At 46.9% G+C, this 16,200-nt stretch overlaps 1 protein-coding gene across 3 annotated transcripts in view; it reads right to left on the bottom strand.

Annotated features, from left to right (window-relative positions):
• Nucleotides 1-16,200, bottom strand: part of LOC137434853 (protein MTSS 2-like) — a 65,009-nt gene that overhangs the window by 4,069 nt on the left and 44,740 nt on the right. For 2 of the 3 annotated variants that reach the window (XM_078785004.1, XM_078785006.1), the window contains 5 exons: nucleotides 15,665-15,761; nucleotides 11,168-11,311; nucleotides 10,581-10,742; nucleotides 4,245-4,392; nucleotides 3,800-4,118 (listed from right to left, as the gene is read on the bottom strand). In XM_078785004.1, the coding sequence (XP_078641130.1) occupies nucleotides 3,800-4,118; nucleotides 4,245-4,392; nucleotides 10,581-10,742; nucleotides 11,168-11,311; nucleotides 15,665-15,761 (870 nt within the window). The remainder of the gene's footprint in view (nucleotides 1-3,799; nucleotides 4,119-4,244; nucleotides 4,393-10,580; nucleotides 10,743-11,167; nucleotides 11,312-15,664; nucleotides 15,762-16,200) is intronic. The other variant, XM_078785005.1, reaches the window with a different exon arrangement.

Here is a 16,200-nt window from a genome sequence, read left to right as displayed (position 1 = left end):
GAAGGCCGGAGCAAGAAGCTACCCGCTGATTGGTAGAGGAAAGGGTGAGCAAGAAGCGACTCGATGATTGGCAAGGTACCACTGATAACGTCAGAGGCGGACTGCGCGCTGATAGGTAGAGAACTGAACGATGTAGTGGTGGCCTGCGGGGATTGGTGGAGAAGCGCCGATGACGTCACGAGACGGCCGTTAAAAGAACACCCTGACCGGCAATTTCTCTCTCCTTGGCCTTTTTCTTCCTCTTCTGCTTCTCGTGCTGGATGCGGAAAGAGCCGCTTGGGTGCTGACGATTCTCCCCCCTTGTATTCATTCTGGACCTCGGTGCAAGCGGTTGTGTGCCGGCATCGTCTCCTCGTCCCCCCTGTTCGTCTGGCGTCTGGGATTGAGAGCTGCAGTTGATGGGAGAGGCGGCACGTGGACGAGCGGACTGCGGTCTTCTTCCCGCGCAGGAACGGGGGCCTGAGAAGGGTCTTGACGAGGTGCTGGGACAGCCGATTGAGCTAAGTGCACAATTAAACCACACACCATTATTTCCCAGTTCTTTTATTCCCCATTTGTCCGTGTTATAAGTCTGGTGTGAAGGATCCCATAGGAATTTAGTTTTACCGACGTGTTTTCTTGTTATCGGCATTTCTTTTAATAAACCCTTTTGTTATTTTTGTACATTTATAAATCTGTTTGTTTGAGTTATTTTCTGCAGGCTTGGGGATTGCCGGTGGGACCACAGGTAAGCTCTTCAGCTTCCTCTTCTTCTCTTTCTTCCTCCCACGTATAAATATATATATATTGTTACGGTTTTTAGAACCTTCACTTTGTAAATTTAGTAGTAAATTTCCTGTGTACATTTCCCCCTTAATTGGCTGTTAATTGAAATGAGCACCGTAGCTAGTCCATGTACAAGCACGTAGCCAATCATAGAACCTCTCTGTAGTTATTTCATTAGTCTGTGTTTCAGATAAGGCTATGTGTCCAATAGTCGACCTTACGTTGCACCAAAATCAAATAAGATAGATCCCCTTTCGATGGCCCCAGAACCTCCATTACCAACTGCATTGCCTCCATTACCAACTGCATTCGCCACCATTGCCATGTGCTCCAACTCGGAGAAGAAGGGCGTGGCCCGCCCATCGTCATCAAGAGGAGGAGTCAGCCAGCCCCGATCAACCAACCAAGAATGAGTGGGTTTGGCTTGAGAGGGCGGAGAGAGAATGATCAAGCAGTTTCGCGAACGTTCCAGGGTGTGGCGCTATATAACCCGTTGCGCGGAGCCCCCACCAGAGTTCTGTGGAGAGGTGAGCAGAGTTCTGTGAAGAGGTGAGCGGAGTTCTGTGGAGAGGTGAGCTGAGTTCTGAGGGAGGTGCGCTGAACCAAAGTGAGAGTTCTGAGGAGTACTTCTGTGGAAAGAGGTGGGCAGGCAAAGCAGTGGAGAGAGAACGCATGAGGCGGAGGACGTACGAGGCCTGAGGGAAACGCCGCTTGGAACACCCCCTGCGCGCGAAGCTCTGATGCGCTGCTGCACGTGAACCAGATTGCGGAGGAGTCGGCGGCCGTTCGCCTCCAGCCTGCCATCCTGAACGGACTCTTCTCTCCCTTCCAGCCATCCATCCCTGCCATACTATCCTTTGTGTACGTGAGTTTGTCTTGTTTGTTCTGTCCTGGGGTATAAGTTAAGCCTGTGTAAGTATAAGCAGCCCTGTGTCTCCTATCTTTCACTGTAAATTACCTTCGTTTCTTTCTTTTCTTTGGTTGTGTAAATAGTAATTAATAAATACCTGTTCTTCCTACCTTTGTCTTCTTCATTCTCGTCCGATCGTCTTTGTCTTTTACCAATTGATATACGTGGCACGATTCGGCCAACGCTCAGGATCGGGTTTAGTTCTCTGTTAATGGCTCGAACTTCGGACTGCCTACCCGCTCGGCAAATACCATCTTGTCCGTGGCTTCGAGCGGAGTTACCCACCTGCCTTGTGGAGGGATTGGTGGAGGTGTACAGGAATCCCTTGACCAATCACCTCGGCCAATCCCACCCCACAGGGGAGCGGGGTAGCTTCAGGATCGGAGACGGCCAGTGCAAAATAGAAGGGGGAGCGCCATCTTGCTAAGGGGAGCGCCGTCCCCGTTTCCGTAACAATATATATATACGAGCTGAAAGCACCCGGCGTTGCCCGGGTTATTTTTGAATGAATTTACTACTATAATTCAGCTTTTACTCGCGGCAGTAGAAGGTTGACTACTATAATTCAGCTTTTACTCGTGGCCGTATAAGATTGACTACTATAATTCAGCTTTTACTCACGGCCGTATAAGATTGACTACTATAATTCAGCTTTTACTCACGGCCGTATAAGATTGACTACTATAATTCAGCTTTTACTCGTGGCCGTAGAAGAATGACTACTATAATTCAGCTCAGCTTTTAATTGTGAAATGGGTCCAGCCCAGCCGAGGTGGCCTCAACCGGCCTCACCACCTAGCTATAACCTTCCCGGGGCCCGTCCCGACATTTTTGGTTCTTTTTGAATGAATTTACTACTATAATTCAGCTTTTACTCGCGGCCGTAGACGATTGACTACTATAATTCAGCTCAGCTTTTAATTGTGAAATGGGCCCAGCTCGGCCGAGGTGGGCCTCGACCGGCCTCGCCACCTAGCCTATAACCTTCCCGGGGCCTGTCCCGACATTTTTGAATGAATTTACTACCATAATTCAGCTTTTACTCGCGGCCGTAGAAGATTGACTACGATAATTCAGCTCAGCTTTTAATTGCGAAATGGGCCTGGCCCGACCAATCAGCCTCAACCGGCCTCGCCACCTAACCTAAAACCTTCCCAGGGCCCGTCCCGACATTTTTTGTATTAGAGGTTTCCTCCTATCTTTCACCGTTCAGGAGATTAGCTTGCGCAGACAAAGAAACAAAAACTTTCTTTTATAACATAGAGAGAAGAGAAGAGGTATAAAATCCGCTATTTGAACTGAACGCCCAGGAGTAATGCTCGATTGTCATCCGTGCTACCTTATGGTATTCACCAAGGGTAGTCACACGACACTTATTATATAGCTTTTGGCCCCATCACTCAATGGTGAAAAATCACTTGCAGTATTTTAAAAAATCCTCGTATCCGGATCTGGAACTTCACCAAAATCGAATCAGCTAGTCCTTGTCGCACTCCCAACTTGTCCACCAAGTTTCGTCCGAATCCATCCATAACGTTTTGAGATATCGTGCCATATGTCATTTTTGGCTCTAATCTCTCAATGGTGAAGAATCGCTAAAAATTCTCGCATCTGGATCTGGATCCCAATCTTCACGAAAATCGAATCGATTCGTACTTCTCACACACCCAACCTGTCCACCAAATGTCGTCCGAATCTGTCCACAACTTTGAGATATCTTTCTCAAAGACAGACAGACAGGAGTGAGAACACAACCTCCATCCACCTGTGGTGGTGGAGGTGTTGATGATCACAACAGCAGAACTGTCGACATGCACAAATACAAACATGTACACAGGAGCAGAAACCACCAATCAGCATGTATGTACAGATAGCACCAGCGCATGGGCATGGGCATGCACGTGTGGGACATATGGATGGTGCATGCACGTGTGGGACGCTGGATGGTGCATGCACGACGGGAAACATGAAGGACCATGTGAGACAAGAGAACAACCTGCAGGGCGAGACGGACGGACCCTGCAGGGCCTCCGCGTGGACCTTTATCAAACAAATACCCCCCTCTCAATATGAAAACGATGGAAGCTATTGCCAGCGGCGAGGCTTGCAAATGCCACGACTCACCAGTGCGAGTTTACAGCCGTAGCTGGAATGCTGGGCATGTACACCGGGATAGGGCTTGGGATCGGGCTCGGTGCAGGAACAGACAGCACGCACGAGGTGGGACGTCGTGTCGGCACCGTCGGAACGCGCCTGATGGTGGCGAGGCCGTGAGGGGCCCCGGGGCCGTGCGCCGCGGCCGAGGTCAAACCCACTGTGGAGGCGGGCCGGCGAGTCGATGGACCACGACGACCTGTCCGAGCTATTTGCGTTTGAGCAACACGCAACGTGCCTTCGGCCTCCGAGGGTTTACTTCTTGGTGGTGTTTCTGATTCCGAAGCTGCTAGAGGGAGAGAGAGACAAAGACTTATTACCACCACACGTCTATCTGCCTGAACATCACTCTTTTTGACCCTTCTGGGGTCTTTTCTCCCATTCACTCCCAATCAAACGACCCCGTGTGAGGCACCTTGAGATGAGATGGTATCTTCTGAGCAAGTGGGTGTCGTAGTTTGTGTACTGTAACCACTGGAGCACTGCAGGGAGTCATGGCTGCGCTTCTGACTATCCATACACACCAAGGACTGTCCCAGTTCCCGTGGACCCATTTCCTCAACCTGTCACAGACATGAGAGGACCCCAGATCTAATGTCACTCTCAATGTGAGTACAACATGACACTCTGCTCTTCTTCCTCATTTATAGTACTAGGGCGTGCCCGTACGTGGGTGCAAAAAAACATGCGTGCAAACAACAACAACAAAAAAAAACTTTGAAACCACGTGGCAGTAACGACCACAGAACCCCCCCCTCTATTTACATGAAATGGTTTGGTCCATTCGCAAAGCCAAAGCGAACGGCTTGCGAGTACGGTAGAACCCCCCCTCTATTTACATGAAATGGTTTGGTCCATTCGCAAAGCCAAAGCGAACGGCTTGCGAGTACGGTGACCATACCTTGGGAACCACTTGTCCGATTAATTTCAAACCTTGAAAAGGCACATCCTCGGGTCCCCAGCAATATACCTGGCAAGTTTCAAGTATATCGGACCCGTGGTTGTCGAGAAACAGCGGTCACAGACAAACACACACACACACACACACACACACACACACACACACACACACACACACACACACACACACACATACACACAGAGATTACTGGAATTATAGATAGACTAGGGCGTGCCCGTACGTGGGTGCAAAAAAACATGCGTGCAAACAACAAAAACAAAAAAAAACTTTGAAACCACGTGGCAGTAACGACCACAGAACCCCCCCCCCCTCTATTTACATGAAATGGTTTGGTCCATTCGCAAAGCCAAAGCGAACGGCGAACGGCTAAATCGCCATAGCTCGGTAACTACTTCTCCGATTAATATGAAACCTTGAAAAGGCACATCCTCAGGTCCCCAGCAATATATCTGGCAAGTTTCAATTAGATCGGACCCGTGGTTGTCGAGAAACAGCGGTCACAGACAAACACACACACAGACACACACACACACACACAGACACACACACACACACAGAGATTACTGGAATTATAGATAGATAATCAATGAACTAAATAACCAGAGGGTAACCACCTGGCTTTACAAAGCACTCGGACATCTTTCAACCAAACCATAACCTTATGAGCCTGGAATGAATACAGGTGAAGGTGAAGATAGTGAAGATGCTGTTCCAACAAACATGATGGGAAATCAAAATGTTCGATTTGAACAAATAATGAATCCTATTCAGGCTAAGACTACACCCCCAACCCCATCCTCACCCCACTTACTTCCTCCGTACCACCCCACCATTCCTCAGTACCATACTCAAAGGACATCACAATGTTTTGGCCACCTGAGCTTTGTGAGTGGTGCCGAGAGAGGTGTTCTCGGGATTAAACTGCATAAGTCTGCAGGTCACTTCAGTCTAAGCTGAGTGGTGACAAATAATAATAATCTTTGGAGAGGAAGCTGAGGTCATCACTATGGCAATGCAAACATCCGTCAGCAAAACAGTAGGACCTGAGGAAAAGTCCGTTTTCCTTTTCAGGGCCCCAAGCTAGCGACTAAATGGTCTCAAGTTGGACTACATTTTGGCAGTGCAACTGCATGACCGTATGCTTCTTCTTCTTCTTCTTCTTCTGCTGTAACGGCCACAATTATTCCCACATTCTTGTGTGGTTGGCATGGGGAAGCTTAGCCCAGGTTCTTCACAAACCGGCCGGCCAGGCCTGACGTTCGACTAAGGTTAGGGCAGGAATTTGGAATGTGTTCAGGGTGCCGGCGAGAGCTCGCATACTTTTTGCGAAGGACACCGTAGTATCTTTAACGTCCACCAACTAATGCTGGTAGATGGGAGAACCAGTTAAACTTACTGTCGATTATTAGGTGTGTGTGTGTGTGTGTATGTGTATGTGTATGTGTATGTGTGTGTGTGTGTGTGTGTGTGTGTGTGTGTGTGTGTGTGTGTGTGTGTGTGTGTGTGTGTGTCTGTCTGTCTGTCTGTGGCCATATGTTTTTGCTTTAAAAATGTTTCTCTCTGCGACCACTTGTCCGACCGATAGTCTACTTGCCAAGCCTATAGAGCCCTCTTGTGAACCCGGAAATGTTGAGTACCCCAACATTTTAAGTTAGAAATGTACAGTATGGGTCCCCAGCACTTAGAAACTGCCGGATGCTAACTTGCATATGTTGGGCAATTCGCAAAATTAGCATTAATAGCATGAACCCTATCAAACATAGGCCTGGGACACTGAAATATCTGTTTCGCTCTATTGCTCCACTTTTATTCACAGGTATTAGAGGTAACAAAGGCAAGTACCATACCAAACTAGAATAATATGACTATGGGTAAATAATATCCTCAAAATTAAAACACAAGTATACCCAAAATTATCAGAGCTGAAAAATATGTGCACTAGTTACACAACATAAAACTTCCATCAAGAAAGAGCGTCTTGCACTTCTACTACTCTGCACTGTTATAAAGCATATCCTCATCATAAAACTCATCCTCATCGTCTTCATCTTCTTCTCCTGACTCTACATTCTTGTCATATTGCTCTTCTTGCTGTGAATGTGTGAGTGTGTTGCAACATGTACTATCAGAGCCTTTGCAGAAGCAGTAGCTGGTACAGGCCAGGCCTGCAGCTACGCAGCTGCACTTTGCTGTTAAACAGGGCTTTAACCCAGCTTTGCAGCTACAGCTGATCATTTCCAACACGGCAGGAGGAGCAACGGGGCTTGCATCCAGGATGGGCATGATGACTTCCTCTCCCTTCTCGCCTTCCTTCTTATTCCATCCAAACTCTGTTATGTCCACAGCTGGTGGGTCAGGGCAGTTTGCTGCTTTCCAAAGCAGCACCTGTAGATGGGCACGCCGTCCATGGAGGAGAGCGTTGCGCTCTGTAGGAGGCAGTGTCTTCAGTGCTGGGGGTTTTTTGCGCTTTCGGTAGATGTCATATCTGGCGACGTTCAGAGATGCCGACTCCCTCTCGTTGTACAGAGCCAGGAAGAAACCACTCACTGCCTCTGTAATCTGTAAATCAGTAGCTCCCTCCTCTCCGATGACGTGAAGCAGGTCACCAGGTACTACTCTCATGGCCCTGAGTGCGGACACCTTCCCTTTCCCCGCGGGATAGGAGGTGGTGTCACATCCGGAGAGAGCATGCATAGCCAGGATGGAGCGACACTGCTCACCGAGATTCTCGACTGTCGAATTGATGTTGAGAATAGGGCCATCCCATCTCTCCATCTGCAGGTTACATGTATGTGATACCCACCTTCCAGCACCAATAGACCATGAGTACGAAAACATGAGTGTCATCGCTGAGAATGCGGACAGTTTCAGCTCCGCGACTGGCTGCATTCAACATGTATGAGATGAGGGAGACGTCAGCCTCGTCATGAGTGACAATACTGTCTGCTTTGCTGACCATCTTGATGTGATCTCCTATGCTGTGTGTGCACAGGAGCTCACCCAGTCTCCGTTTGTTTGTCTTGTTCTTCATCACTTTGTCGCGGTTAGGTAGAGGGGTTGTCAGTGAGAGTCGGTACTCTGTTGAGCTCTCCCCAGCTCTTCTCTGCCTCTCGTGGTCTTTGGAAGAGACATGCTCATACCGGTCAAAGATGACAAATGTTTCGGTGATGTAGCGATTAAGCCGGCGCCCCATGCTGGCTGCGAGGTCAGCCACAGTGCCTGACGATGGCCACACCACGTGGTAGATGAGCTGCGATGCATCAACGAGTACAACATGTGGTGGGTGGGGATTGGGGGCAAGGATTCCAAGACGCTGGACGATCACAGACTTGTTACCCTTCCTGAGGCATCCATACTCATCGATGATGGATGCAGGGACCGGGCCGAGCTCGTAGTCAGAGGGCAGAGAGCTCCATTCTTCTCTTGCTCCCCACCACCAGCAGCTGAGCAAACAACGCCTCAAGGACACATATGATCTTCGCATTGACCTTCACTCTTCCTGCTTCACTTCATCGGAGAGGAGGGAGCTACTGATTTACAGATTACAGAGGCAGTGAGTGGTTTCGTCCTGGCTCTGTACAACGAGAGGGAGTCGGCATCTCTGAACGTCGCCAGATATGACACCTACCGAAAGCGCAAAACCCCTCCCAGCACTGAAGACACTGCCTCCTACAGAGCGCAACGCTCTCCTCCATGGACGGCGTGCCCATCTACAGGTGCTGCTTTGGAAAGCAGCAGACTGCCCTGACCCACCAGCTGTGGACATAACAGAGTTTGGATGGAATAAGAAGGAAGGCGAGAAGGGAGAGGAAGTCATCATGCCCATCCTGGATGCAAGCCCCGTTGCTCCTCCTGCCGTGTTGGAAATGATCAGCTGTAGCTGCAAAGCTGGGTTAAAGCCCTGTTTAACAGCAAAGTGCAGCTGCGTAGCTGCAGGCCTGGCCTGTACCAGCTACTGCTTCTGCAAAGGCTCTGATAGTACATGTTGCAACACACTCACACACTCACAGCAAGAAGAGCAATATGACAAGAATGTAGAGTCAGGAGAAGAAGATGAAGACGATGAGGATGAGTTTTATGATGAGGATATGCTTCATAACAGTGCAGAGTAGTAGAAGTGCAAGACGCTCTTTCTTGATGGAAGTTTTATGTTGTGTAACTAGTGCACATATTTTTCAGCTCTGATAATTTTGGGTATACTTGTGTTTTAATTTTGAGGATATCATTTACCCATAGTCATATTATTCTAGTTTGGTATGGTACTTGCCTTTGTTACCTCTAATACCTGGGAATAAAAGTGGAGCAATAGAGCGAAACAGAAATTTCAGTGTCCCAGGCCTATGTTTGATAGGGTTAATGCTATTAATGCTAATTTTGCTAATTGCCCAACATATGCAAGTTAGCATCCGGCAGTTTCTAAGTGCTGGGGACCCATACTGTACATTTCTAACTTAAAACGTTGGGGTACTCAACATTTCCGGGTTCACATTGCTGGCAAGTAGACTACGATGCAAAACTTTAAACAGGAAACGTTTGACTATTTTATTAAACTTTACAACCTTTAAACCCCATGGAGAATATTTTATTGCTAACTCTTGATGTCATAGGTCACATGGTATGGCAGCCATATTTGACAAGAGGAAAAAGTTTGGACATATTTTTCTCCAAAACCACCCAACAAAAAAAATTGGAACTTGACATATGTCATCAACTCCCCATGGGGTATATGGGGTTATAACAATGATATCATCGGTGAAATGGTATTCTAGGCATAATTGGTTGAATTGAAATTCTTATTCGAAAAATCAGAAACTTCATATATCTGATCTATGACCCGATGTGAGAGAATAATTAAATTTACGACCTTCATAACCGATGCCAAGAAACTATGTGACATAACAGGGTGTATGGATGATATGGGTATATGGGCGATAATAGGGTGTATGGAGGATATGGGTATATGGGCCATAATAGGGTGTATGGATGATATGGGTATATGGCCCATATGGATGATATGGGTATATGGGCCATAATAGGGTGTATGGATGATATGGGTATATGGGCCATAATAGGGTGGATGGAGGATTATGGGTATATGGGCCATAATAGGGTGTATGGATGATATGGGTATATGGCCCATATGGATGATATGGGTATATGGGCCATAATAGGGTGTATGGATGATATGGGTATATGGGCCATAATAGGGTGTATGGATGATATGGGTATATGGGCCATAATAGGGTGGATGGATGATATGGGTATATGGGCCATAATAGGTTGTATGGATGATATGGGTATATGGGCCATAATAGGGTGTATGGATGATATGGGTATATGGGCCATAATAGGGTGTATGGATGATATGGGTATATGGCCCATATGGATGATTTGGGTATATGGGCCATAATAGGGTGTATGGATGATATGGGTATATGGGCCATAATAGGATGGATGGATGATATGGGTATATGGGCCATAATAGGGTGTATGGATGATATGGGTATATGGGCCATAATAGGGTGTATGGATGATATGGGTATATCTGACATAATAGGGTGTATGGATGATATGGGTATATGGGCCATAATAGGGTGTATGGATGATATGGGTATATCTGACATAATAGGTAGAGTGTTCAGTTAGCAATGGTATTTTTATTCAGAATGAACACGCGAGGCGAGACTACGTGTTCTACGAGTACAGTCCTAGCTCGTTACGTTCTCAGCATTTTTTGCCTATCCCATCAAGGTCTGAAGGAAAACCGGTACAATACCAAATTTGATGTTTTATATCCATATCTAGTGAGAGTGAAGTAGCATTACATACCTTGGTACTTGGTGGCAAGGCGACGCTGTGTGGTCGAGACGAGTCCACACCAGGGCGTATTCCAGCAGAGGTGGTTGTGCCACCGTCCACCGGTGTTCCTTCCCAGTGACGAGGTAGTGTACAAGTACCACCATGGTCATAGGGATTAGGCCTGCTCCATTCCTAAGGTTTTATAGCAAATTAATATCTCCCTCTACGAAACAATGACAGAGTGTGATGCCCACACATTACTGCATTCAATATCAGCAGTGTCTGCAAAGTAATTCCTAAAACAAGGCTGTATGTTCAAGAAAAACCACAAAATACTGAAGAATATCGAAGGTGTGATCATTTTATGAAACACTCTAAATATACACAATCATGAAGCTTCCTTTCATAAAACAATCCACAAATAATACTACAGCATTCCCAAAACCTGCAAAACAACGAGGAAGCTTCACAAAAATGGTTATCAATCGATCGTGTGTTTACAACGGACCAATAGATAGTGATGAATAAATGAATGGATGAATGAAAGTTGCGGCAAGTGTATGAAAAGCCAGGAGGTGAGCAAGGCAGGTGACAGCCGAGATGGTGCATGATCCAACCTTGCAGGCGAGTACGCGAGACTGTCGGAGGGGATCTCTCCAGCCGGGGGGATGATGCGAGGGATGAAAGATCAGGGATGTGGGGCGATGAGCCAGCGTGCGATGGTTTGGCAGCGTGCCGTTACAGCTCCCGATGAGCCTTGCCTGCAATGGTCAAGGCAAAGAGTACTGGTGGACACAAGCAAGATGGCAGCACCGAACGCTTGCGAGTGCAAGAGGGAATGTAGCCTTTTGCCGGGATCAAAGAGAATGCGTGCAGAGAGGAAATGTGTTGTGCTCTGCATACTGGTGTCCGTGAGAGTTAGCAGTTCTTTACAAGCTTGCAAGATGGCAAATGCAGAGACAACATTTGGTGGAGAATAGCGGAGAAAGTTCCGTCTTAGTTAAATGGAAAAAGAAGCAATGCTGTACCTCATAGGATGATGCACATCTGAATACAAACCTTTGAACTTCATGTGGCACCGATATGTTTTAACATATATGCATGTGTGCGCGCACGCACGCACGCACACACACACACACACACACACACACACACACACACACACACACACACACACACACACACACACACACACACACACACACACACACACACACACACACACACAAATCCCTCACGTAACACCGGTTTACACGATGCAATTTCGCTAAAACGCAGTTTTTCTATTCGGGAACACATTTCGCACAACTTTTCCCTTTGCCCCGCCATCTTGTGTTGCTTGCCGAACGCAACTTTGCCCTGCCATCTTGCTTTGCTTGCGGAACGCAACTTTTCCCCGCCATCTTGCTTTGCTTGCGGAACGCAACTTTGCCCCGCCATCTTGCTTTGCTTGCAGAACGCAACTTTGCCCCGCCATCTTGTTTTGCTTGTGGAATGCAACTTTGCCCCGCTATCTTGCTTTGCTTGCGGAACGCAACTTTGCCCCGCCATCTTGCTTTGCTTGCGGAACGCAACTTTACCCCGCCATCTTGCTTTGCTTGCGGAACGCAACTTTGCCCCGCGATCTTGCTTTGCTTGCGGAACGCAACTTTGCCCCGCCATCTTGCTTTGCTTGCGGAACGCAACTTTGCCCCGCCATCTTGCTAGTTGACATATCCTCGACCATGGTAACTTTTTTCAGGATTTATTGGTGCCATTTATTGAAATCATGAGTGGTATGCGACTAACTGTTGATAACAGTACTTCTGTGAGCAAGAAAAAAGGACATTTATTTTGTTGGATGTTGAAGTATTGGAATGAAAGAAAAAGGTGAAGATGCTGTGGACATAGGATGCGCTCTCGGTCTTACTGAATCCACATTAAGGGCAATCCATTCAAATGGCTAGAAAATCAAAGCAAGTTGCAAAAGTGTTACCCCTTCGAGTGCTACGAAAATAAGTCCGACACGAACAAGCCCAAAGGTAAATATAGCAAGGCTGGTGAGTACCTGGAATGAACAGCACAACCAATAATATGTTGTCTCTACCTCTCTGCGCTCCCTCTCATACGTACCCCTCACCTTTTAGATTATTATACCACACACGCAAAGTGAAAAGCGAGGTTAAGCAATCGGTTCACTTCTATCTGTCCATCTGTCTGTCTGCAAACATCAGTTTGTGATCGAGGAACAACTTATTTAGATCGAATGTTATATTTTGAGTTATAGTTATAGTTAGTTACAGTTCTTTGGCTTTTAATTTATCGTGATCGCGCATGCACGGAGAGTAAGATAATTTTTACCTCCACCACTGAAGGTGAATAAAGGTTATGTTTTCACCCCTACCTGTTTGTGAACAGGATATCTCAAAAAGTTGTTGATGGATTCGGATGGAATTTGTTAAAGAGGTCCACAGTATTTGTATTTGAAGGGAGTTGCAGTATTTGAAGGGAGTTGCGGTATTTGAAGGGAGTTGCGGTATTTGAAGGGAGTTGCAGTATTTGAAGGGAGTTGTGGTATTTGAAGGGAGTTGCGGTATTTGAAGGGAGTTGCGGTATTTGAAGGGAGTTGCGGTATTTGAAGGGAGTTGCGGTATTTGAAGGGAGTTGCGGTATTTGAAGGGAGTTGTGGTATTTGAAGGGAGTTGCGGTATTTGAAGGGGGTTGCGGTATTTGAAGGGAGTTGCGGTATTTGAAGGGAGTTGCGGTATTTGAAGGGAGATGCTGTATTTGAAGGGAGTTGCGGTATTTCAAGGGAGTTGTGGTATTTGAAGGGAGTTGCGGTATTTGAAGGGAGTTGCGGTATTTGAAGCGTGTTGCGGTATTTGAAGTGAGTTGCGGTATTTGAAGTGAGTTGCGGTATTTGAAGTGAGTTGCGGTATTTGAAGGGAGTTGCGGTATTTGAAGGGAGTTGCGGTATTTGAAGGGAGTTGCGGTATTTGAAGAGTTGTGGTATTTGAAGCGAGTTGCGGTATTTGAAGGGAGTTGCGGTATTTGAAGCGAGTTGCAGTATTTGAAGCGAGTTGCTGTATTTGAAGGGAGTTGCGGTATTTGAAGGGAGTTGCGGTATTTGAAGGGAGTTGCGGTATTTGAAGCGAGTTGCAGTATTTGAAGCGAGTTGCTGTATTTGAAGCGAGTTGCGGTATTTGAAGGGAGTTGCGGTATTTGAAGCGAGTTGCGGTATTTGAAGCGAGTTGCGGTATTTGAAGCGAGTTGCGGTATTTGAAGCGAGTTGCGGTATTTGAAGCGAGTTGCGGTATTTGAAGCGAGTTGCGGTATTTGAAGCGAGTTGCGGTATTTGAAGCGAGTTGCGGTATTTGAAGCGAGTTGCGGTATTTGAAGCGAGTTGCGGTATTTGAAGCGAGTTGCGGTATTTGAAGCGAGTTGCGGTATTTGAAGCGAGTTGCGGTATTTGAAGCGGGTTGCGGTATTTGAAGCGAGTTGCGGTATTTGAAGCGAGTTGCGGTATTTGAAGCGAGTTGCGGTATTTGAAGCGAGTTGCGGTATTTGAAGCGAGTTGCAGTATTTGAAGCGAGTTGCTGTATTTGAAGGGAGTTGCGGTATTTGAAGGGAGTTGCGGTATTTGAAGGGAGTTGCGGTATTTGAAGCGAGTTGCAGTATTTGAAGCGAGTTGCTGTATTTGAAGCGAGTTGCGGTATTTGAAGGGAGTTGCGGTATTTGAAGCGAGTTGCGGTATTTGAAGCGAGTTGCGGTATTTGAAGCGAGTTGCGGTATTTGAAGCGAGTTGCGGTATTTGAAGCGAGTTGCGGTATTTGAAGCGAGTTGCGGTATTTGAAGCGAGTTGCGGTATTTGAAGCGAGTTGCGGTATTTGAAGCGAGTTGCGGTATTTGAAGCGAGTTGCGGTATTTGAAGCGAGTTGCGGTATTTGAAGCGAGTTGCGGTATTTGAAGCGAGTTGCGGTATTTGAAGCGGGTTGCGGTATTTGAAGCGAGTTGCGGTATTTGAAGCGAGTTGCGGTATTTGAAGGGAGTTGCGGTATTTGAAGCGAGTTGCGGTATTTGAAGCGAGTTGCGGTATTTGAAGCGAGTTGCGGTATTTGAAGCGAGTTGCGGTATTTGAAGCGAGTTGCGGTATTTGAAGCGAGTTGCGGTATTTGAAGCGAGTTGCGGTATTTGAAGCGAGTTGCGGTATTTGAAGCGAGTTGCAGTATTTGAAGCGAGTTGCGGTATTTAAAGCGAGTTGCGGTATTTGAAGCGAGTTGCGGTATTTGAAGCGAGTTGCGGTATTTGAAGCGAGTTGCGGTATTTGAAGCGAGTTGCGGTATTTGAAGCGAGTTGCGGTATTTGAAGCGAGTTGCAGTATTTGAAGCGAGTTGCGGTATTTGAAGCGAGTTGCGGTATTTGAAGCGAGTTGCGGTATTTGAAGCGAGTTGCGGTATTTGAAGCGAGTTGTGGTATTTGAAGTGAGTTGCGGTATTTGAAGCGAGTTGCGGTATTTGAAGGGAGTTGCACTAATCAAAGCCTGACATTGTGAGGGCACGAACCAATAACATTAACCTTTTATCTATCTATAATTCCAGTAATCTCTGTACGTTTGTACGTTTGTCTGTGACCGCTGTTTCTCGACAACCACGGGTCCGATATACTTTTAACTTGCCAGGTATATTGCTGGGGACCCGAGGATGTGCCTTTTCAAGGTTTCATATTAATCGGACAATTACTTACCGAGCTATGTCCAAAAAACGATTCAACCAATCAGAGAGCAGCGAACTATCGCGTGTGCCGAACGTGGCGGACACACTCTGCCTCGGATGGCACATTTGAGAGCGTATTCATTTATTTCACGTTTGCAAACTATGTTGGCGTTAAACTATGTTTTAAAACTAATAAAAACGAATTTGCGATTCATTCGCTTTCCTGCGCGTTTGTGCACGCGATGGCGATTTCTTTACCAAACTCCGGAAGCCGTTCGCTTTGAACCAAACCATTTCATGTAAATAGAGGGGGGGGATATAATTTTAGATATAGATATAGTACGGGCAATGCCCTAGTTTCAACAAATAAGAGGATCATTAAAAAGCTTCCTTTTTGGGCGATCCCGAACCCTAACCATGTACCTTGATGTTGGATGACTGGCTAAAACGACCATCTGTTACCACAGTCTCACCATCAGGGGTCAAAGGCAGGGACAGACGGCCATTTGCAGTCGAGTAGCTGTGAAAGAGAGGAAAACCAACGTCATTCGGTCAACCCTGACATATTTAACATTTATGTCATGAAGAAGAATACTCGCGCATGAACGAATGCACGCACGCACACACCAAAAAAAAGTAAGAGCTCATTCTGAAATAAGGGCTGACAGGATGGCCTCGAGGTACGCTCACTCGTCTCCAAGCTGTCTAGTCTAGGTTTAAATTCCTCCCAGCTATAAACTGTCATCCCGGTGTTTCACAAGCTGGGTGCGTCATCACTCATCAATGTGTGCCGTCCCTTGGATGGGCATCCCGTCTGCTAGCATTAATTGGTGAATAAATAGATCCCACGGTGTCCTTCGCAAAGTGAAGGTGAGCTATCACTGGCACCCTGAACAAATTACAAATAGCAGCCCAAACCTACAGAGGGCATTGCACCAGCAACACAACCGCCCCCTCAG

This window comes from Myxine glutinosa, chromosome 9, assembly GCF_964187855.1.
Source record: "Myxine glutinosa chromosome 9, kmMyxGlut1.1, whole genome shotgun sequence".
NCBI classification, from domain to species: Eukaryota; Metazoa; Chordata; class Myxini; order Myxiniformes; family Myxinidae; genus Myxine; species Myxine glutinosa.
This window is presented reverse-complemented; position numbering and strand designations above follow the sequence as displayed.